This window comes from Salvelinus namaycush, unplaced genomic scaffold (assembly GCF_016432855.1).
Source record: "Salvelinus namaycush isolate Seneca unplaced genomic scaffold, SaNama_1.0 Scaffold537, whole genome shotgun sequence".
NCBI lineage: Eukaryota > Metazoa > Chordata > Actinopteri > Salmoniformes > Salmonidae > Salvelinus > Salvelinus namaycush.
The window spans coordinates 59,098-82,500 of record NW_024061239.1 but is presented as its reverse complement, the minus strand read 5'-3'; the positions used below and the strand labels follow the sequence as shown (position 1 = coordinate 82,500).

Here is a 23,403-nt window from a genome sequence, read left to right as displayed (position 1 = left end):
TCAGAAGTGAAATGTCAACATTGAACAATGAACCATCATATTTTTGTATAAAAGATCTAATAATGAAAGAGAAGAATTGCTGTTTTGAATTTGGTCAAGTTAGTGTGGGAGAGGTGTAAAACCATTGTTATCCATCAATAATGATAAGCCACCAGGTATAGACAACCTTGATGGGAAACTATTGAGAACGGTAGCAGACTGTATTGCCACCCCTATTTGCTATATCTTTAACCAAAGCCTAAAGGAGTGTGTGTCCACAGTCGTGGAAGGAAGCTAAAGTCATTCCACTGCCTAAAAATAGTAAAGCACCCTTTGCTCTAACAGCCGCCCAATCAGTTGGCTGCCTGTTCTTAGTAAACTGATAGATAGGATTGTGCTTGACCAAATACAATGCTATTTTTCAGAGAATAAGTTAACTAATTACTTTCAGCATGCATATAGAGAAGGGAACTCAACTTGTACTGCACTGACTCAGATGACTGATGATTGGTTAAAATAAATGGATAATACGATGATATTTGTAGCTGTATTGTTAGATTTTAGTGCAGCTTTTGATGTTATTGATCATAAATTGTTATTGAAGAAACTCACTTGCTATGGCTTTACATAACCTGCTATCACATGGCTGGAGAGTTATTTATCCAATAGAACCCAGAGAGTGTTCTTCAATGGAAGCTTCCCTAACATCAGATATGTACATTGCTATGTCCCTCAGAGCGGTTACCTTGGGTGTTACTCTTCTCTATTTTGTACAAATAATTTGTCACTGGTCTTACACAAAGCTAGAATGACTATGCATGCGGACTACACGTCAGCACCCAAAGCCAGGGAGTTCACTGAAATTCTAAATAATGAGTTACAGTCAGTATCAGAATGGATGATTAATAATAAACTGATCTTAAATACATCTAAACCTAGGTAAAATATTGGATGGTCAATTGTCATGGGCAAGTCATATTGACAAAGTTGCTGTGAAGATGGGGAGGGGTATGTCTGTTTTAAAACGATGACACAAAAATCAACTGTACTAGTTGTTCAGGCGCTGGTCTTGTCCCATCTTGATTACTGTCTGGTAATATGACCAAGAAGAAAGACAAAGAAAGACCTAGCAAATCTGCAGCTGTCTCAAAACAGAGCAGCATGCCTTTAACTGCACATGCCGAACTAACATCAACAACATGAATGCCAGTCTTTCCTGGTTGAGGATTGACAAGAGATTAACTGCTTCTCCTAGTTTGTATGATAAATATTATTGTGACAAAAATTCCAGAGTGTCTGCATAATCAAATAACATTAAACTCAGACACCCATATATACCCCACAAGACATGCCACCAGGGGTCTCTTCAGACACCTATACATACCCCACAAGACATGCCACCAGGGGTCTCTTCAGACACCTATACATACCCCACAAGACATGCCACCAGGGGTCTCTTCAGACACCGATACATACCCCACAAGACATGCCACCAGGGGTCTCTTCAGACACCTAGACATACCCCACAAGAAATGCCACCAGGGGTCTCTTCAGACACCTATACATACCCCACAAGACATGCCACCAGGGGTTTCTTCACAGTCCCCAAGTCCGAAACGAATTCACGGAAATGCACAGTTTTATACAGAGCAATGATCGCATGGACATCTCCAATTACCCAAGCAAACAGCTAAATTACCTTTAAAAAACAACTCATGGAACGGCAGGGTCTATGACACAGACACACACAGACACACACAGACACACACATTATTTTTGTATTGTATTTTTTGTAATTTTTTTTGTTACATTGTTTGTATATCATGTATTTTACATTTGTGTGACTTTCCTTGTCTATCAATGTATCAGTGTTTTGTTACTTGTCATGTTTTGTGTTTTTTTGAAGACCCCAGGAAGAGTAGCTGCTGCTTCTGCAAAAGCTAATGGGGATCCTAATAAACAAATAAAATACTCGTTGAGGCCTATACAAACCTACACCGACCAACAAAAAAAGTATAAAACAAAAATATAAACATACACAGGCACGCAGTACAAACACACACACACCCTGCAAAGACAAATAGAAAATGCTGCGTCACTTCTCAAAGAAAACACATTCCATGAAATATTCAGTGAAGCAAAGTCTTTCTCTACATCTGACTCAGAGTTACAAAAACACACACAGATAGGAGAAGTAGTTCTGGAAACCTAAACATATCACGGTGTTAGCGTAGCCACTCTGTTACCCACCGCACGCTACACTGGCCCCTCAACACTCATCTGTCTGTTAACACTGGGGGCCGAGCTGCGCACTGGGCTTCTCGCTGTCGCTGTACACGGGGGCTGTGTATGTGTGTGTGTGTGTGTGTGTGTGTGTGTGTGTGTGTGTGTGTGTATGTGTGTGTGTGGTTGTGTGTGTGTGTGTGAGTCACAGTGCAGCTGTCATAACCGGCGTAACATAAGCCCTTATTAGACTCCATTAGCCGTCAGTGAAACTAATAAGAGATTGTCAAATACACCCAAACATTCACACTACTCACACTGACAGGAGAGAGAGACAGATACAGAGACAGAGAGAGAGAGACAGAGAGAGAGAGAGACAGAGAGACAGAGAGAGAGAGAGAGAGAGAGAGAGAGACAGAGAGAGAGAGAGACAGAGAGAGACACAGAGAGAGAGAGAGAGAGAGAGAGACAGAGAGAGAGAGAGAGACAGAGAGAGAGAGACACAGAGAGAGACAGAGACAGAGAGAGAGACAGAGAGAGAGACACAGAGAGAGAAAGACAGAGACAGAGAGAGAGACAGAGAGAGCGCGACAGAGACCCAGAGACCGAGAGAGGAGGAAAAGTTGCCTCACAATACCATTTGTCTGTCTTTCTTTCACTTGTTTCTCTCCAGAGAACGAGACAGGAAGGAAATGGTCTTCTTTCTTTCTTACCCTTGACACCAGAACTTGACCTGGGAGATTACCTTTGATCTTTAATTCAACATGACTCATTCATCCTTCCACACACTCCTCCATAGAATAGTGAATGCACAGAGAGTGGATCAATATCTTCACACAGCGATCAACACAGAAAACATTCCCATCTGAAAAGAGGAGTAGATGGTCTCTTGACTTTCTGAGCTGTAATCATTTCTCTCGGCACAGTGCTCCCATTGGAACAAAAAGTTCCCCTTACACACACCATCTCATCATATCACCATATCTTTGCACACACAATATCATATAACATAATCTTCTCCAGGCCTATTTCCCAGCCCTCCGCCCATGTCAAAACACCCAAAACACCAGCCCAGATCCCTATCATGTCCCAGCCCTCAGCAGCACACACCCATTCCTCTGATATCCCCCTCTCTCCATGGCCTCCAACAGCAGACATACACACAGAAAACTGGTCCTTCCTTCATCCTGATGAGGTGAGAGAGAAGGAGCTCACAGATATAACTACTGTAAGCTGGGCCCTCTACCATACACACAGAACTCCTCACCCAACCCTCATACACACACATACTGGGTTTCTAGTGGTTAGAGCAAAGGCCAGAAATGGCCGACAGGTATGAGGTGTGTGTATCTGTGTAATAGATCAGAACTTTACCACAGCTGAAACCGTGCTTTCAAAACATTACAAGGTACTGTGTACACTCAGAGCCAGTGTTGAGTATCGACTAGGAATGTATATTTCAGCGATGGAGAGGTAGGGAGGTGAAAGGGAGATAAAATAAGAAATAAAAAAGAGAGGTGGGAAGAGAGAGGGGGAGAAGAAACCAGAGGGCAAAATAAAGAAATAAATACAGAACTAAATATAAGTACAGGGAGTAGTATGACTGTCGTACCTTGGCAGGAGCTCCCTCTCTCCTCATAGCCGACGTTACACAGACACTTCCCTATGGGCACTAGCCACTCTCCCTCTGTACTACAGTACATACGTGGTGGCTCCTGCTCCTTGGAGTGATTGACACACGAGCCCTTCACCTCCACCAATGAATGAGAGTCCATGGGCACCGTGTCAGGGAATGAGGCCAGGTTCCTAACGATGAACGGGCACAGCTTAAAGTACACCCTGACTGACACCAGGGCCACACACGCTCCCACGTCCTGGAACGCCAGGTAGAAGCCCTTCTTGGTAAGAGGCCCCACCTCCCGGACCTCCGTGTTGAGCTTCAGAATGCGGTCCCCCAGGTCCATTTGAGTGAAGCTCTCATCTGCAGCGATGGTGTCGATCTTGGAGAACTGGTGTTCTCTGAAGCGGCTGCCCTGGTCCTCATCCGTCTCCAGGTACAGCAGGTTGAAGGTCTCCTTGCAGGTCCCCAGGACCAGGGGGATGGAGTTACAGTCTCTCAGGGTGAACTTTAGCTCCACGTAGATCTTCTTGGCCGACTGGCGGGGGATCCAGTTGGTCCTCAGCCAGTTGTTCTGACTGTACTCCATCACGTTACACACCTGGAAGGTCCTGATGGGAGTGTAGTGCTCGTCTACTCCGCTGATCTCCTCCCACTGAGAAGAGAGAGATGGAGGGGGGAGGAAAGAAAGGGGGAGAGAGAAAGAATGTCATTCCAATTCTTTATTCTAAACACACCAGGATAATCATACATCATGTAGTTTAGTCTCCCTGTCCCAACGGTTAAACTTTTAATCAAAGCTGTGATGAATAGGGAAACACTTGAACAATGGTTATTATTGTGGCTAAAGTGACACTTATTAAATTGCATGGCTTTAAATGACATTATTCTCCATCAGTCATGAATGGCTGAATGAATGAGTCTCTCCTACACACAGCGGTCTGCTCTGGGTAAGTGGAACTTCATTTTAATGATGAACAGAGTGTGTTTTCTATTACAATAATAGTGATTTACTTGGCAACCAACAGCATTCATAATGTCTCTTATTTTAACCGTCCCCCATTTCGCTTGCTCTGTCAACATCATCCTTTCTCCACACTCCCTCTCTCTCTCTGATTGCAGCTGTTGAAGCCAGGTATTATTTTCACACACATCTTCTACATATGGAAGTCTCTTTCCAGCATTAGAGGGGATTCTTTGTCGTCCTTCCACAGACTTTTAGCAAGGGTACGAACAAGGGTACGAACAAACCTCTCTCTCTCTCTCACTTTGAAAGGAGATGACTGTTGGATCTAGGGAACAGGGTTTATACTATTACGAGTTCATGTGTCTTCATGTAGAGCGATATGATGCACATTGAAATATATAAAATGTAATTGTTAGTGCTGGCTCGTTCCACTAATGCTGTCTTTGTATAAGTTCTCTGTGATCCACAAACACTGGAAGAGGATCCCCCACACACACAGGCTTGCCAGCGCGGTTAGAGAGGGGCAGTGGAAGCAGAGGTTAGAAATGAAACCCAGGTGTGAGCTCAGAGTAACTGAGATATGCAATGTGTGTGTGTGTGTGTGTGTGTGTGTGTGTGTGTGTGTGTGTGTGTGTGTGTGTGTGTGTGTGTGCGTGCGTGCGTGCGTGCGTGCGTGCGTGCGTGCGTGCGTGCGTGCGTGCGTGCGTGCGTGCGTGCGTGCGTGCGTGTGTACCATCCCATTCCAGAGAATGACTGTGCTTTAAACCACTGCTGACAAAACAAATGAAAGTTATTCTACGATGTGCAGATCATACACTGCAGAATAACATATTGCATGGACCATCCCCTGCCATACATGACATCATTATGACAAACTTCACCTTTCCCTCGCTCCTTTCCACTATTCCTTTCTCCTTTTTACTTTCTCCCTCTCTTTCTCCCTCTCTTTCTCCCTCTCTTTCTGCATGTCTTTGACACACACACACACACACATGCACAGCATGAGACGTCATCTCTCAACTGTACAGCCTCTCGATCCTCTCTAGCTGTGATGATGACATTGGGCTTGTATAACTATCTCTTTACAGCACTGACACCAACAAGGAGGGGGAGAGGGGATAGAGAGAGGGGGGTTAGAAAAAGGGGGAAAGAGGAGAGAGAGAAATGAAACGGTTGAACCAGCAGTTGGCAAAGCCCTAACACGACTCCCCAGTGTGCACTGGCTATGAAGGCAGGCCAACAAGCATGCTCACACACACACACAAGCTGCCAGCTAGCTGAGTCTCTGGCAGCAGGGTAGTGAGAGAGGAGAGCTGGTGTTTCAGAGAGGGGGATATGTAATAACCTTATAATCCTTCTCCTGATCACGTTACAGTGGAATTACATTAGTTAGAAAAGACTGACATTTCTACAGCCCTGTGGTAGTATCATATACATGACCCCTGTGATTTAGCCTTCACAGACACACACTCACAACACACACTCACAACACACACACACAGACACACACTCACAGACACACACTCACACGTACAAGTGCATCCACTCTCACACACAAGTTTCTCAGTTTCCATACTCGTCCTCTTAATTGAAATGCCTGTGAGGTCAGAATTACAGTTACTGGGTTTCCATTATTAAAGGGAGAGAGTGGGAGGAGGGAAAGAGAGACAAAAGGTCAGAGAGAAAGAGTGTGTGTGCTCCAGAGAGAAACACACAGAGAGAGAGAGAAAGTGACAGATTGACAGACAGAATGTACTCTATCAGGCCAGTGTTAGGCAGTAGTAGGGGTCTAAAACTAGCAACACCACTTTTCTATATGTCAGCACAACTCTCTCACACTAATTGATATAAAACAACATTCAGACCCTACCCCTGAACTCTGACACCTGTCCCCAGGTCACGGGGGTCCACCTAATGATCAGACACTCTTGACCAAGAAGCGGGCTTCCCAGGCCACTTCAAAGGCCTGAGGGACACAGCTTCAGTCCAATGACACATTTAATTTAGTTGTTTCCTTGTTTTCAACCATCTAAGGTATTTTCTGAACATAAAATTGAAACAATGTATATTATTTACAGTTTGAATCAATGTATTCAGGGTTTAGAAATGTAATGGAGCCGGACACCTGATATCGATGGCTGTGACCCAACAGAGAAGGTCAGTGGTGAAACCTGAAGCTTCATTGATCTGACTAATGTCCAATAAGGAGTCCAGTTCAGCTGCTTGATTGAGACAAGTCATTTGTTTACTTATTTTTCACTCTTAATTCTCTCCATTCCCACAGTAACCAGAGAAAAGACAAGTGCAGAGCAGCTTTAGTTTCCTGATCTGGGTCACCATGACAGAACTCAGAAGATTTTCATCACAGTTTTGACCAGAGAAAAACCATAACACTACCTACCACCACCCACCCCCCACCCCCCATCCCCCTACAGTCCCCCTCTATAGCAGGCCCTCTCCAGGCCTCACCATGTGCTAATCTCTCGTTTATGGACAGGCTTTTCTCTTCTCTCCCAGTGCAGCTGGGGGCCTCTCACTCAGTCAGTCAGTCAGTCAGTTAGTCAGTCAGTCAGTTTGTATTTGGGGGAATATGGTGCTATGGTGACTAAGTGAGTTTGGGTATTACAATACATGGAGACTGAGGAGTGGTGGACGCTGGCCAAAAGAGCTGTGCCATTAGGCTCTGGACTAGTGAGCAGTAATGTAGTGTGTCTCTCTGGGATTGGATGAGGCGATGCCAAGAGTGCATAGTGTGTACATGTCTTTGCAGGCCCAGACCTCAGGCTCCCAGCACCATATAGAGTTTCTCATTAGTCCAGACATGATATTCAGTGGGAGATGAGTTCCTCCTCTGGTTCCTCAGACAATGTGGAATATATCTGTAAATTGGTGGGGGTAAATTGTTAGGGATTTCTCCTTCCAAAGATGTGAAACATAGGCCTGCTGAGGGCATCATGATGATGAGGTCGTCCACATCTTAATCTACAATGAGTCATCAAGAACTCCTAATCAACACCAGAGTGACCGTGACACCCCCCCCCCCCCCCCCCCCCCCCCCCACGGCTATGACTGAATTAGAACGAGGCTAGGGTGCACAGTGGGGTTAGGGTGCACAGCGGGGTTAGGGTGCACAGCGGGGTTAGGGTGCACAGCGGGGTTAGGGTGCACAGCGGGGTTAGGGTGCATAGTGGGGTTAGGGTGCACAGTGCGGTTAGGGTGCACAGTGGGGCTAGGGTGCACAGTGGGGTTAGGGTGCACAGTGGGGTTAGGGTGCACAGTGGGGTTAGGGTGCACAGTGGGGTTAGGGTGCACAGTGGGGTTAGGGTGCACAGCGGGGTTAGGGTGCACAGTGGGGTTAGGGTGCACAGTGGGGTTAGGGTGCACAGTGGGGTTAGGGTGCACAGTGGGGTTAGGGTGCACAGTGGGGTTAGGGTGCACAGTGCGGTTAGGGTGCACAGTGGGGTTAGGGTGCACAGTGGGGTTAGGGTGCTGTTTGTGCTGTAACACCGGAGCACTTTGCTTACAGACCAGGAGCCCATCTGTCACCATCAATGTGTGTGTGTGTGTGTGTGTGTGTGTGTGTGTGTGTGTGTGTGTGTGTGTGTGTGTGTGTGTGTGTGTGTGTGTGTGTGTGTGTGTGTGTGTGTGTGTGTGTGTGTGTGTGTGTGTGTGTGTGTGTGTGTGTCTGTGTGTCTGTGTGTGTGTGGCCCCATGCCACCGTATTTTGAGAAATCATTTCAGAGGGACTGGCTCTCAGGACAGAATGCTTATCAGCCGCCGTCAGCCAACGACATGAGTAATTACCCATGATTCACCTTGAGGACGTGATCATCAGCACTCTCTCGCTCCCCCTCTCTTTTCATCCAGCACACTCTCCTTCCCCCTCTCTTTCTCTTCACCCCCCTCTCTCTCACCGTTCAAGACCACAGCAGGCAGTGGTTTCTGCAGAGTTATTCAGTAGTGTATCTACGTACCGTACCTTAGTTCAACCCACTCACTGTATTTTCAATCTGTTCTGAATCTTTCTAACTTTACATAGAGGAATTCCCACTCTCAAAGGTTATGTCAATTACCCAAACCTGGCTTCAAACCCAGTCCAAAATAAGCATGAAACATTAAAAGTCAGTGTTCTGTAAGTGTGTTTGGTTCAACCTTACAAAATAACCTCTAGGTTTTATAGTGCCGGTAGTTAATATATAGCTGGGGGAAACCAGGGCTGGCAGCTCTATAGAACAAATGAGCGGATTACCTTCAGCTCCAGCCAGCCAACACTTAATAAAGTTCAGAGGAGAAATTGGCTGCTGCAGCCCATGAGGCCAGTACTATAACGGGTAGACAAATAAACACAGTAGACCAACACACAGAATCACACACACACACATACGCAGACTTAGGCCGTGGCATTGGTAGAGACACAGGAGGAAGTAGGTAGAATAGGGAAGGGAAGGAAGTCATGCAGTTTTGTGTTTTGATTGTTTTGTTGTACTACTGAGTTAGTAAGGTTTGATCTCTGTGTTGTAATACTTGGTTAGTTAGGGTTGATCTCTGTGTTGTAATGCTAGGTTAGTAAGGGTTGATCTCTGTGTTGTAATACTAGGTTAGTTAGGGTTGATCTCTGTGTTGTAATGCTAGGTTAGTAAGGTTTTATTGTTTTGTTGTACTCTTGAGTTAGTAAGGTTTGATCTCTGTGTTGTAATACTAGGTTAGTAAGGTTTGATTGTTTTGTTGTACTACTGAGTTAGTAAGGGTTGATCTCTGTGTTGTAATACTAGGTTAGTAAGGTTTGATTGTTTTGTTGTACTACTGAGTTAGTAAGGTTTGATCTCTGTGTTGTAATACTAGGTTAGTAAGGGTTGATATCTGTGTTGTAATACTAGGTTAGTAAGGGTTGATCTCTGTGTTGTAATACTAGATTAGTAAGGGTTGATCTCTGTGTTGTAATGCTAGGTTAGTACGGTTTGATCTCTGTGTTGTAATGCTAGGTTAGTAAGGTTTTATTGTTTTGTTGTACTCTTGAGTTAGTAAGGTTTGATCTCTGTGTTGTAATACTAGGTTAGTTAGGGTTGATCTCTGTGTTGTAATACTAGGTTAGTTAGGGTTGATCTCTGTGTTGTAATGCTAGGTTAGTAAGGTTTGATCTCTGTGTTGTAATACAAGGTTAGTTAGGGTTGATCTCTGTGTTGTAATACTAGGTTAGTAAGGGTTGATATCTGTGTTGTAATACTAGGTTAGTAAGGGTTGATCTCTGTGTTGTAATACTAGGTTAGTAAGGTTTGATCTCTGTGTTGTAATACTAGGTTAGTAAGGGTTGATCTCTGTGTTGTAATACTAGATTAGTAAGGGTTGATCTCTGTGTTGTAATGCTAGGTTAGTAAGGTTTGATCTCTGTGTTGTAATGCTAGGTTAGTAAGGTTTGATCTCTGTGTTGTAATGCTAGGTTAGTAAGGTTTGATTGTTTTGTTGTACTACTGAGTTAGTAAGGTTTGATCTCTGTGTTGTAATACTAGGTTAGTAAGGTTTGATCTCTGTGTTGTAATACTAGGTTAGTTAGGGTTGATCTCTGTGTTGTAATGCTAGGTTAGTAAGGTTTGATCTCTGTGTTGTAATGCTAGGTTAGTAAGGTTTGATCTCTGTGTTGTAATGCTAGGTTAGTAAGGTTTTATTGTTTTGTTGTACTCTTGAGTTAGTAAGGTTTGATCTCTGTGTTGTAATACTAGGTTAGTTAGGGTTGATCTCTGTGTTGTAATGCAAGGTTAGTAAGGTTTGATCTCTGTGTTGTAATGCTAGGTTAGTAAGGTTTGATCTCTGTGTTGTAATGCTAGGTTAGTAAGGTTTGATCTCTGTGTTGTAATGCTAGGTTAGTAAGGTTTGATCTCTGTGTTGTAATGCTAGGTTAGTAAGGTTTGATCTCTGTGTTGTAATGCTAGGTTAGTAAGGTTTGATTGTTTTGTTGTACTACTGAGTTAGTAAGGTTTGATCTCTGTGTTGTAATGCTAGGTTAGTAAGGTTTGATCTCTGTGTTGTAATACTAGGTTAGTAAGGTTTGATTGTTTTGTTGTACTACTGAGTTAGTAAGGTTTGATCTCTGTGTTGTAATACTAGGTTAGTAAGGGTTGATCTCTGTGTTGCAATACTAAGTTAGTAAGGTTTGATCTCTGTGTTGTAATACCAGGTTAGTAAGGTTTGATCTCTGTGTTGTAATGCTAGGTTAGTAAGGTTTGATTGCTTTGTTGTACTACTAAGTAGGGCTGGGCGGTATACCGTATTTTACTATATACCGGTATTGATGCACAGACCGGTTTTGGTTTTTACTTTACCTTCTATAACGATATTTGAATGTTTGGTTTCTTAAATGTGATATGCTGTGTGTAACGTCCATTTTTATAACTTACACCACTACTTGAGTCATCCCTCTCCGCTCTCTCTCTCCATGCCACTTTCCACACAGACATAGCCCCGCCCCTTGCCACTCAAGCAGCGCATTTGTTGTTGATGACAACGAGACACTTGCGTTCAGTCTGCATGGTGAATGGAGCACATGCAACCATGTTGATGACAACAATGTTTCCTCTTGCTTCTTAATATAAATCCACAAGCACATTTTCTGTTTCTTACATCTGCAAACAGCTAGTTTGTCTTTTCTTAGCAAGTTTTAGCTAAATCGTGTTAGCCGCTAACGCTAATCACTAGTTAGCAGGCTAGCTAGCTAATAAATGTACTGAGTCAGAAACTGATGGAAATGCAGGAAATAATTTTTGGTTGAAGTTGAATTGAACAGTATAAAACAATCAGAATGGAGAAAGATCCATTGACATCACTAAGAATGTATGTGTTGCCACAGTAGGGTCACTCACTACTCATCAAGCACATGTACAACTTTTATTATTCAAAAACATAAAATACCATCATACTGTCCAAAATATGGAAAAATACTCTGATATGATATTTTGGCCACATCACCCAGCCGTACTACTAAGTTAATAAGGTTTGATTCCTTTGTTGTACTACGATGCTAGTTAGGGCTTTATTAACATGTGTTGTTGTTCTGTTTTCCCAACAATCCAAACCATATTACATAACATATATAATATATGTTATATGTACATCTATAACCATATTACAAGCTGATCCTCCTCCTCTTTAACAAGACCAAAAAACACAATCTGTCTCCCCATCCACCCATTTGGTGAGCCCATCACATACTTAACCTATGGATAGGTTAATCCCACTTGATTTAGCTCATAGGATTACAGAAAAGAAGATAAGCTTGTATTGTTTGTTCGAAATGTCCTAAGCACCATTAAAACCTACAAATCTTCTGACAGGACAGAATGCTGACAGACAGGATAGAATGTAAAGACGTGTGTAAACCATGAGACATGTATCTACGACATGTATCTACTACTCACCCCGTGTGATGGGTAGGAGATCCATCCCAGCTCCCCCTGGCTGGCTTTGGAGTCCAACAGGTTCACTGTAGAGAGGAGGAGAATAACAACAGGGATGAGTGTCGGGAAGTGACTATGGGAAAGCAGGTAGTCCTGGCACCACTGTGGACATTTTGAATCACTATCCTTCTGATGTCTAATTAGCCTCATCCTCCTTTCTCTCTAAACCTGGCCTTGGGTCCTCTAGTCAAGAGCCATTACCAGGATAGTATTTACCCAGCTGCTCAATTCTCAGGACTCCTTAGAACACATAGACACACACACCAGGCCTGTTTCCCTCTGAGGACTTCCTAAAGCTAACCAAAACAGAGACAGCCTGCTGCACTGTCCTCCAAAGCAAGAGATGTTCTGGTCTGAGGCGACCTGGAAGGCTGTTGAGTCACTGCTACAGTTGTGTGAACTGTCCCTCCTCTGAGTTGTATAGTACTGATACACATGTACTGTACGGTCAGGAAACCACATATGCTGTTACCAATCTTTGGATCTACAATCCCTGTCAACCTGTAACTCTCATGTTCTAAGCTTTATAATGGCTTCTTTAGGTTTTCAGATAATTCATGGGCTCTTACTGTACATATGTACAACATTCATTATTACATTGTAAATATGGAAATTATTATATTATTTCACAAATTCTAGCTTTCAATTAATTCTTTAGTTGTTAATTAATTTAAACTTCTGTCTAACGGTCATCGAGAGCTATGGTTAGATTGTGTGATCTGAATGGTGTGAGTGTTATCAGACATACAGTACATGACCAAAAGTGTGTGGACACCTGCTCGACGAACATCTCATTCAAAAATCATGGGCATTAATATGGAGTTGGTTACCCCTTTGCTGCTATAACAGCCTCCACTCTTCTGGGAAGGCTTTCCACTAGATGTTGGAACATTGTTGTGGGGACTTGCTTCCATTCAGCCACAAGAGCATTAGTGAGGTCAGGCACTGATGTAGGGGGATTAGGCCTGGCTTGCAGTCACCGTTCCACTTCATCCCAAAGGTGTTCGATGGGGTTGAGGTCAGGACTATGTGCAGGCCAGTCAAGCTCTTCCACAACGATCTCGACAAACCATTTCTGTATGGACCTCACTTTGTGCACAGGGGCATTGTCATGCTGAAACAGGAAAGGGCCTCCCCCAAACTGTTGCCACAAAGATGGAAGCACAGAATTGTCTAGAATGTCATTGTATGCTGTAGCGTTAAGATTTCCCTTCACTGGAACTAAGGGGCCTACCCCGAACCATGAAAAACAGCCCGAGAATTATTCCTCCTCCACCAAACTTTATTTTTGTTTGTGTTATCTTTATGTATCTTTTTTTTACTCAGGACCCACACAGGAGCTCAACTTTACAGTTGGCACTATGCATTTGGGCAGGTAGCGTTCTCCTGACATCCGTCAAACACAGATTCGTCCGTCGGACTGCCAGATTGTGTAGCGTGATTGAACGCATTTCCACTGCTCCAGAGTTTAATGGTGGAGAGCTTTACACCACTCTAGCCGACAGTTGGCATTTTGCATTGTGATCTTAGGCTTGTGTGAGGCTGCCTGGCCATGGAAGCCCATTTCATGAAGCTCCCGACGAACAGTTTTTGTGCTAACGTTGCTTCCAGAGGCAGTTTGGAACTCAGTAGTGATTGTTGCAACCGAGGACAGATACTTTTTAAGCGCTTCAGCACTCGTCAGTCCCGTTCTGTGAGCTTGTGTGACTTACCACTTCGCATTTGAGCCGTTGTTGCTCCTAAACATTTCCACTTCACAATAAAAGCACTTACAGTTGACCAGGGCAGCTATAGCAGGGCAGAAATTTGACAAACTGACATGTTGTAAAAGTGGCATCCCATGACAACAGGTGTGGCTGAAATAGAAGGGGTCTCCACAAACTTTTGTATATATAGTATAGGTGGACCTATGTCGGCTAATACAGCACGGCTTGGAATGCTGCTCTCCCAATCAGCATCCAGAATCCAAACAACCCGTTTTATAATTACTAAGACAGAACAGTATGATAAGAGCTGTGACACAGGGCCTCTGGTGGGCTGCAGTGCCGCTAGTGCAACAACAAAGCAGGGAAATAGCTAATTTAATCTTGATTCAATCTTCCTTCAATATCTGTGTTTTCTAGGGAGGCTGGGATCAGATATGCTGACTAACAAGTGTTTGAGAGGAGAGCGAAGATCTGTGTTTTCTAGGGAGGCTGGGATCAGATATGCTGACTAACAAGTGTTTGAGAGGAGAGTGAAGATCTGTGTTTTCTAGGGAGGCTGGGATCAGATATGCTGACTAACAAGTGTTTGAGAGGAGAGTGAAGATCTGTGTCAGTCTCTATGGCAGGGTTCCTCAACTGGCTGTCCGCAGGTGGTTTTATTTGGCGCCCCAAGTTTTCGGGGGGAAAAAATGTTTTACAAGCATTGTTGGACATAAAAACACCAGGAAATCTGCTCAAAATTATACTAATTTTGGAAATCTGTTCCCAGGTATTCCTGCGCATAACAGAGAGACACATCTGATTGTATACAAATATAAGCAAGGTTTGAAATGATTATGTTTTAGTCAAACATTATATCTGTTTGGGCTTCTTGAGGTCTACAAATGAATTATAATTCTGTTCCAGCCCCCGACCATCCACTCAAGAAGAAAATCGGCTGAAGCTAGTTTATGATCCCTGCTCTATGAGGAGTTCTGAACATGCTCCCAATTGGGAGAGGAAATTATATTGATTTTCTACCTCCCTTTCCAGTTTGCACAGGATCGAGGACAGTGCAGAGTGGAGAAGAGAGAGTATAGGAGGGGAGAGGAAAATAAAGATTATTAGCACATTCCAGACTGAAGCCAACAAAATTGAGGCTCACCTAAATTCTAGCCAAACAGGGTCCGCACGCACACACAAACTCCTATTAAAGCTAATAAAGCTATCTGCTGCTGTCAGATTATAGCAGTGCAGCATCCAGCTACATTGGTTCCAATTTACATTTCTCAACGAGCCAGGCCCCATCTCAAATTGAGCCAAGCGAGGGAATTTGAGAGCAGAAAATTAGATGGCTCTATCTGAAGCTGCCTCTCCAGCTGCATGGGCCGGAAATCACCACCAAAGTCCCACACACTCACACAAAGATCCACATGCACACAAACACACACACACAAATACATGCCCAGACACTCACACAGAACACTCACACAGACACTCTCTCGTCAGTGTGACTACCCAGTCAGTCGGCCGTAGTGTGTTTCAGAAAGCACAGACTTTTTATGGTAACTAACAGTAAAGAACAGTATTAATAGCAGTCTTCTGAGTAGACTACTGCTGGTCTCTGGTCTGGGAGCAAACAACATTGGATCAGTAAGGTGAGTCAATACGGGAAAGACAGAGACAGAGTAAAACCACAGGCCTAATAGTTCCATCTGGTGTAGAGAATTAGCTTTTATTGAAGATTTCAGCTCTGCAGCAAGGTGTACACAGGGTTGTAGGCAGACAGGATGCACAGTGAGCAGTGTCTGCAGGAACACATCAATATGATATAGAAATCAGTCTGCCCAGACTGCCACAGAATGTAGGGAACACGCCTGTTATGACTGTCGGTTGTGTATGTGTGTAAGGGTCTGCAGTAGTCTGTCTGCAGCCAGGCACATCTGCAGGTTGTGACTGTGTGTTCAGGGTGAAATGTTCTCCTCCCATCATGAATTATTCACACAGAGTGTCGCTGTGTCTGATGCTGCTGCTGGTTCCCCTCTCACAGCTCATGCATGCAACTAGCTCACAGTCTCACGTCAGAATTAGACTTGCATCCATGTTTCTCAAACGTCAAATTTCGAAGTTGTTCCAAACGTTATATTTTGAAGTGAAGGTTAGGTATTAACTCTGAATGGTTAAGATAGGCTTAAAACAACTTTTTATTGCTGGATTTGAACATGCAACCTTTGGCACCAGAGGCTCTAGGGGCAACAGTGAGCGCTGTCCTGTCTCGACTTCCTCAGGCATGGATGGAAGCCGAATACTGACTTGTATCACGTGTGACGTGGCTGCATACACGCATGTACACACAGTCTGTCTCTCTAATAAACACATACATTGTGAGATATTGGATAACCTATAAACACCGCCTATACATCACCTCCACCACTTTACACTGCTATACCTACAAGTTGACTCATAACCCACAGTCCCCGCGGTTATGTCCGCTTCATTGAGGTTTTTCTTTTAGGCTATCTGGTATTAGCGTATAAGCCTAAACTTTAGGGCTTAACTGTAGCTCACCAAATAGCCTACACAGCCAATCGCCAAATAATGCTTTTGGGAGCTAGCAGAAAAAATTTACGTACATTTCATTCAATAAGACAAAAGCTGCAAAAGGAGAGTTGAAAATAAAGAGAAGGGAGGGGCCAGAAAAGTAATGTTTGCAAAAGATTTGGTGAAGTGGAAAAATAGGATAATAGCAGTGGCTATGTTATGTGTTGCTACACACACTATGTTATGTGTGATGTTTGTGAAGCGCTATGCAAAATCGACAGTCACAAGACGGGAGTTCAAATAGGACTATGGCACGTCAAGGGAACTGTAGCCTACTGTTCAGATGGGTTGAATGGAAACTGAAATCTGGACACTGACTGTAGGTCTATAACCTCTCACATAGCCTCAATAATAACTCCTGTAGAATTAAGCATTTATTGCAGTAAAATTATACACCAAAATAAGGCAACAATTGGACTTGGGAACAGGAGTGGAGAAATATTACTTATTTATTTATGCATCTTGAGATAATTAAATGCTCAGTTAGATACCATCTAGGTGCGGTCTTATTAATCATAAAAGCATCATGAAAGCTGATAGTATTTCAACAACTTAAAATATGCATCGAAGCCGAACTGAAATCTTATCAGAAACACGTTGGGTCGTTTTCACAGCTTGCTTTTTCCTTACAACCGGTCAAACGGATGTCATTTGGACATTTTGCACATAAAATCTTTACTTTTTTGCGTTATTGTATTTTTCCCTCAGTCCCTAACTAAACGTATTTGCTCTGCGAAAGATGAAAGAAAAAACTTTACCGATGTCAACTAGAATGAAACATCCATTCTATCGACCTATTCCATTATTCTGTTGAGCAAAGGTGTATTTAGTCTTCTAGGGCAACATACGACAAAATAGAAGATACATGTATCTAATTACAGACAAGTTGACTAACAAATAGCCTACCAAAATGTCGGAAATTATAAGCAGAAACATATCGAAATCAGGCAAAAAAAAAATCCTGCACCCGGTCAAAAAATAATCGTTATGCCGTCATTGACTGTAGCCTATAGCGTATTTTCTATATTAGCGGGTAAGGGTTGGGTGCGGACCTCAGATTTTCACTTTATCACATATAGTCGGGCGGATGCGGATGGGTTATTAGCAATTGCGGGCAGATGCGGGTGAACAAACAGCTGATCCGCGCACCACTAACCTACAGGCCTCCCATCCAGCAGATAGGTATATCACACACACAGAGAGAGAGAGAAAGAGATGGAGCACTATTTTTAAAGCGGGAGCATGTGTAAGCACATTTCCAGACCCCCTGAAAGGTACCATCGCTCACAAACCTCTGCTCCTCCCAGCGGGGCTACTGCCCTGGCCTCTCCGGGCAAGGCCTCCCTGCCACCGGCTAAAAATACCACCGCCTCCCGGCGCCCTGGCAGGGAGAGAAACTACCGCGCGTCACGCAGCCAGACTCACCACTGCCGCCTATTCACACACGCACGCGCTCCCGCACACATAGGCTAAATTTAGGCCTACCAAGCCTTTCTTTCATTTTATGCTGCGCACTCACTGCTCAAAGATAACTTACACTGAGAAAATACACTGATCCGTTGGTGCAAGAATCCCTCTTCAAATCAAGCCAATAGGCCTACAATATCACATACATTCTGGCCAAATTATCCCCCCTAAAATGAACAATCCTAAAAGTGGCCGTATTACTTTCTACTCCTGGGGTAGACGAATTGCAATACGAGACACAGTGTCGTAGCTCATCAAAGTTCGCCCATGACTATGGCTTTAGACAAGCACTGCTAAATGGGAGAAACATGTATTTGCTTCTGTAAATATGAGTGTGTATAGCAGGTAGTCTGCCCAGATAAGAGATGAGATATTAAATAAGAGTCACCGCTATAACTCTGTGTTGTGGATTACAGGGACATACAGTATTACGGTAGGGAGTTTATCCATTGTCCTGCTACTAGCCTTAACCAATAGCATGTTGTCCTATACACATTTGATCAAAGTCATAGCCTATTGAAAACATGAATATATGGACATGGTCATACAATTCAGTATATAGGTCGCACCATTTTCACAGCATTTTTTTCTCTGGACAGCCAATAATTCAATTTGAATTATGAGTCTATATAGGCAGGTCCAAGTTATGGGGTATTTCACAATTCGTTGTTCTTTATTTTGGTTGATTTTATTTTTGTTTTTTTAAAGAAAAACTACAATTACCTTATGTGGAAGGTGGAAAAAATTGCGTCACCAAGTTTTGGTCCATGACCGAATAGTCTGACCTCGCAGTAGGACTCTGCCCTAGCACACTCCCAATCTAGCATTCATATGGCTTTTAAAATAGCACAATATCCTGCTAAAACTTTAACAATATATTTATCTGCAAAAGCAATATATTTTTCTTATGTCAGTTCAAATTGGTTTTAAGTGCAATGGGTTTTGAAGATCTCACGAGGACCTGATGAAACAGCATCAGATACAACAATAATAATGGGCGGTATAATGATGTGGGGAAAAATATAGCATGGAAGTACTGAGAACAACTTTTCTAAACTTGTCTAGTGTTGCAATAGGCATAAGTTCATCCAAAAGAAAACAATAAAAAAAGATATAGGTATAAGTAAATAAATAAATTAACATTTATAAAGTTGAAGGCCTGTGGGGAAACATCAGATCCCTAAAATCTATTTTAACATTAAAATGCTGATCAAGATTTATTCTTTCATCAAATAAACACAAGAGTAGCTAGAAGTTTGCAATAAAAATAAACAATATATGTTGGCTAATTATTAAGAGTATTGTCATCATCATGATCATTAGGCCTATAATTAATGATAATGGTGAATAGCCTGATATTATTGTGTAATTATCGTTAGTATAATTAACCTAATGAACCTCTAAATCTTGAGAGGAAGCATAAAAGGTGACATAATCTTAGTTGTCATGTAATAGTTAAGTTTTACATTTCTAAAACGTCCATATTTTCCCCCGCCTTACAACAGGACTATATCACCTGCTTCACAGTTTATTCTGAACATTCACAAAACACACACACACACACACACGCACGGCCAGGTTGTCCTAAAGCTATCCTATATCACAGTCTATTATTTTAGGGTATGGGTTTTATATAATGCAGCCCAATGAGCCATGCGAGTCGTGGTTCTGCTAAGCCCCAAAGTAGGGCGTTACGGATTGAACAGTGGTTGGACTATTACTATTGTCGATTCACGACTTTGTATGATCTGAAATGATAGATATGATATTTGGCAACAAAATGCAGTGAATATTTCCAATAGGACGTTATTTTATTTAACTAGGCAAGTCAGTTAAGAACAAATTCTTATTTACAATGACGGCCTACACCGGCCAAACCCTAACCCGGACGACGTAGGGTCAATTGTTGATGCATAGCCTATAAACTTAACCTACATTTTGCGGAAAAAAGCTATATAGGCATATCAAATAAGATCAACTTGTATATAGCCAAGGCCCCATTTTTTGTTCTGCACTCATAAAAGTAAATACACCAGATATCCATGCTCCATGTTCTCTGAATTTTAAAATTAACGGAGAAAATGTGGCTTTGTGCTAAAAGTTTTCTTTATGAAAGGGACTTATGCAGTGTAGCCTGTAAAGGAAGGGAGGGGGTTCTGACTTAACCGGGCCCCGATGACACGGTGCCTCGAGCACAAAAACAGCATCAAACAGGGAGACGATTCCTCTCTTCCCTCTTCCTCCGCAGAGTGTGCATTTTCTGTTTCTGATAGAAGTATTTTTGATACTTCTATTATTACAGATAGGCTAGAGCGCGTGAGGCTTCACGGTGAGAACGGCTCGATACTGACACTCTCTGGTAGACAGACCGGGTGTTTCGGATGGCCATACATTGCACGAAAGCAGACTTTTATAAACAATAAGCTACAGGCTACGAAAATAATAGGCAATTAGCAACGGATATATAGCCTATTGTTATTAGATTATTCTACCACCACAGGAGATAATAATAACTTCATGACCAATAAATAAGTGCATAGCCTACATAGCCCTAAACAATAATTAGGCTAACAAAAATAGAACGACTAGGCCTATATTTGACTTGACTATACTGTGTATGTCGACGTCTGGCCTGCCGAAATCGAGCTGTGTGGGCTACTGGAAGTAGTGAGGTGAATACAAGTGTAAAACAGTAAAAGCAGCCAAAAAGCATGTGCTGAAGAATCGAAAATATCAAAGATGAAATAATCCCCTCAAAATGTCAGACGTTTCTAAAAACAAAACACATAAATTGTGTCCGGCCAATCCCAACATGCTGCCCAGAGACCCATAAATATAATTAGGCCTACATCAAATCGAAAAACAAAAGTCACTTCATAATCTCCAAGCTTGGTTTATTAACCGTTTATATACCCTATGAGTTAGACTACAATATAGGTCTAAAGATGAGACAAGGCGATACGCGCCTCTACCCAGCAGTTTACATGCATGGAGGAATGACTGGTTTGTAGCAATAGTAATTCCTTCCCGTTACAATACATTGATCATCTTAAAGAGCTATGATGTGGATTGAAATCTAGGCATTTTTATTGCCCAAAGACAAAGTTGTGTTATGTGGCCTTAACTTTGACCTCTCGCGCTGGCCCATAGGCCTAATCTGTCTGATATTTGAGCATTATTCGTTGTTCATTTTGATACCATATTCTCAGGCCATTTTTTAATATTCAAGCGTTGTCCTTTCCTACAAGAAAAACACAAAAGTGATACTGTGGTCGCCTATGGTATAGGCTTCGTGCTGTAGACGATATGTCCACTCTGTTGCAACAAAGAATAGGCCTATGGGGAAATGCTGTCTAGTCGCTCGCATGTTTTCGGTTGTGTGCCTTCAAGGTCCTAGGCTATTTATTCACTTAAAGTGTTTATAGGCCTATATGTTTACAGTTCAATTATGTTACAATTCATCAGGGAAAATATATTCTATAACATGTTCTCAAATTTGAATTATAATGCCTATAACTAATGCGAAGCCTATTTCCATGTAAAAACAAGTCAATAATAGCATGACAATACATATCTTCATTTTACTGAGCTCACCCTTGATTAGTATTTGGCTTTGTCTCACTATTGACGGTCCAAGTAGGCTACAGGAATTTCTCAAAGTACAATTACAGAGGAGCTTTGCCATTTGAAACTATAGGCCAATCATTTCATAACTGGACCATGTGTGTGCATGCGTATGTGCGGCGCGATAATAAACAACCCATCGAGAGTGCGTGCGTCCGCGGCGCGATAATAAACAACCCGTCGAGATCGGTCTATTCAAGGAAAAGTAGCCAATGGGTTAGTTAAGCAATGGAAATATCGAGTGGATGAGTCCTTGCGTACAGCGCGCTATGGGATATCAATCAGGAGAGTGTGCGTGTTCCTTCGAGCACGTCTCCACAAAGTGGGGCATATTTATATAACCCAATAAACTATCCGTGTGAATTAATACTAATTCATATGAATAGGCTGCATTTTCTAAATACACATCTATTTAGGCTAATGTGTGATCCGCTTGGGTTAAAGAGGAGCGGAGGTCCACTGCCTGCCTCTGGTTCTTTAGTGTGCACTACAGCGCTTGAACTGCCTGCTTCTACTCGGTATTGTTGTCTTGGGACAATAGCCTACATGGGCATCTGTGAGTTATAATACCAAACATCAAAATGAACACTTCCGCATCCACGTTTCAAAATGTATTATTATCACTATTTAGAGAATAATGATGGAATACCAATCGTTAATTCCAACCTATAGATGCACGGACACCCCAGTGTTAAATGCCTAAAGCTGATTATCGTGATCCCCCATCCAATACCAGTTTCCATCGATTTACCAGCGGGCCAAAGCTCTTAATGAGAGTTTAAAACGCCACACGGAGTCCGTGCATCAATCCTTCTATTGCATTACATCCATCTTGGATCAAAACACAGAGTGGGTTAAAATAATTACACGATCATTTAAAAATGTGCTAAAATTCCGCCATGACAATTTTTGGACATGGTCTAACATGACATGTCCTGGCTGTCCCGTCCATCCACAGCATCAGTGCTGTTAGAACAACCTTAAATGTCTGGGGTCCAGACTGCAACACGAGCCGCTGCAGCCTAACGCTCTCTCTCTCTCTGGGAGCGAACACATAACATATCTCCCCTCTCTAACATGGATCTTTACTCTTTCTCTTTTTATGTCAGACACTCTCTCACTCACTCTTACCTTCATTGGACGGGTGGATGATCAAAAGTGCTGGGCAAATAAACGACAAGATGAACAGAAAAATACAAAGTAATAGTGGTTTCGCGCGCGGTTTGCAATCCATGACGGCAGGCAGTTCAGAGGGCAAGACAGCGCGAGGTACATAACTCCGTAAAGCATGCGCCACTGAATGATGTGAGCTCGCTCTTTGGTTCAGACAAGAGGCTCGCGTTCAACTCGGCTCCGGGGCTGATGTCAACTTTGACACCGGAGAATGAGGAGGAGTCTGCGCTCTCTCTGTCTTACTCTCTCACTCGCTCTACTGAACGGAGACTGGCTGGAGCGGGGGCTCTCGTTTTCTGCAGGGTCCTACAGAGCTAAATCGATTGGTAAAGAGACGCTCAAGTTCACAAGAGGTCATTTTCCCAACAGATTATCAGAAGTAGAAAGCAGCAGTCCAGCAGCATGCCCTCTCCAAGCATTAGCCCCAGGAGTCCAGCAGCATTCCCTCTCCAAGCATTAGCCCCAGGAGTCCAGCAGCATTCCCTCTCCAAGCATTAGCCCCAGGAGTCCAGCAGCATTGCCTCTCCAAGCATTAGCCCCAGGAGTCCAGCAGCATTCCCTCTCCAAGCATTAGCCCCAGGAGTCCAGCAGCATTCCCTCTCCAAGCATTAGCCCTAG

General features: G+C 43.0%; 1 protein-coding gene across 1 annotated transcript in view; it reads right to left on the bottom strand.

The window, feature by feature from the left end:
• LOC120041781 (ephrin type-A receptor 3-like) overlaps positions 1–22,923 on the bottom strand; it is a 105,873-nt gene extending 82,950 nt beyond the window's left edge. The window contains exons 1-3 of the mRNA XM_038986643.1: positions 22,744–22,923; positions 12,197–12,261; positions 3,815–4,475 (exon numbers count right to left, since the gene is read on the bottom strand). Of these exons, the coding sequence (XP_038842571.1) occupies positions 3,815–4,475; positions 12,197–12,261; positions 22,744–22,846 (829 nt within the window). The 5' untranslated portion in view covers positions 22,847–22,923. The remainder of the gene's footprint in view (positions 1–3,814; positions 4,476–12,196; positions 12,262–22,743) is intronic.
• Between the last annotated feature and the right edge of the window lie 480 nt (positions 22,924–23,403).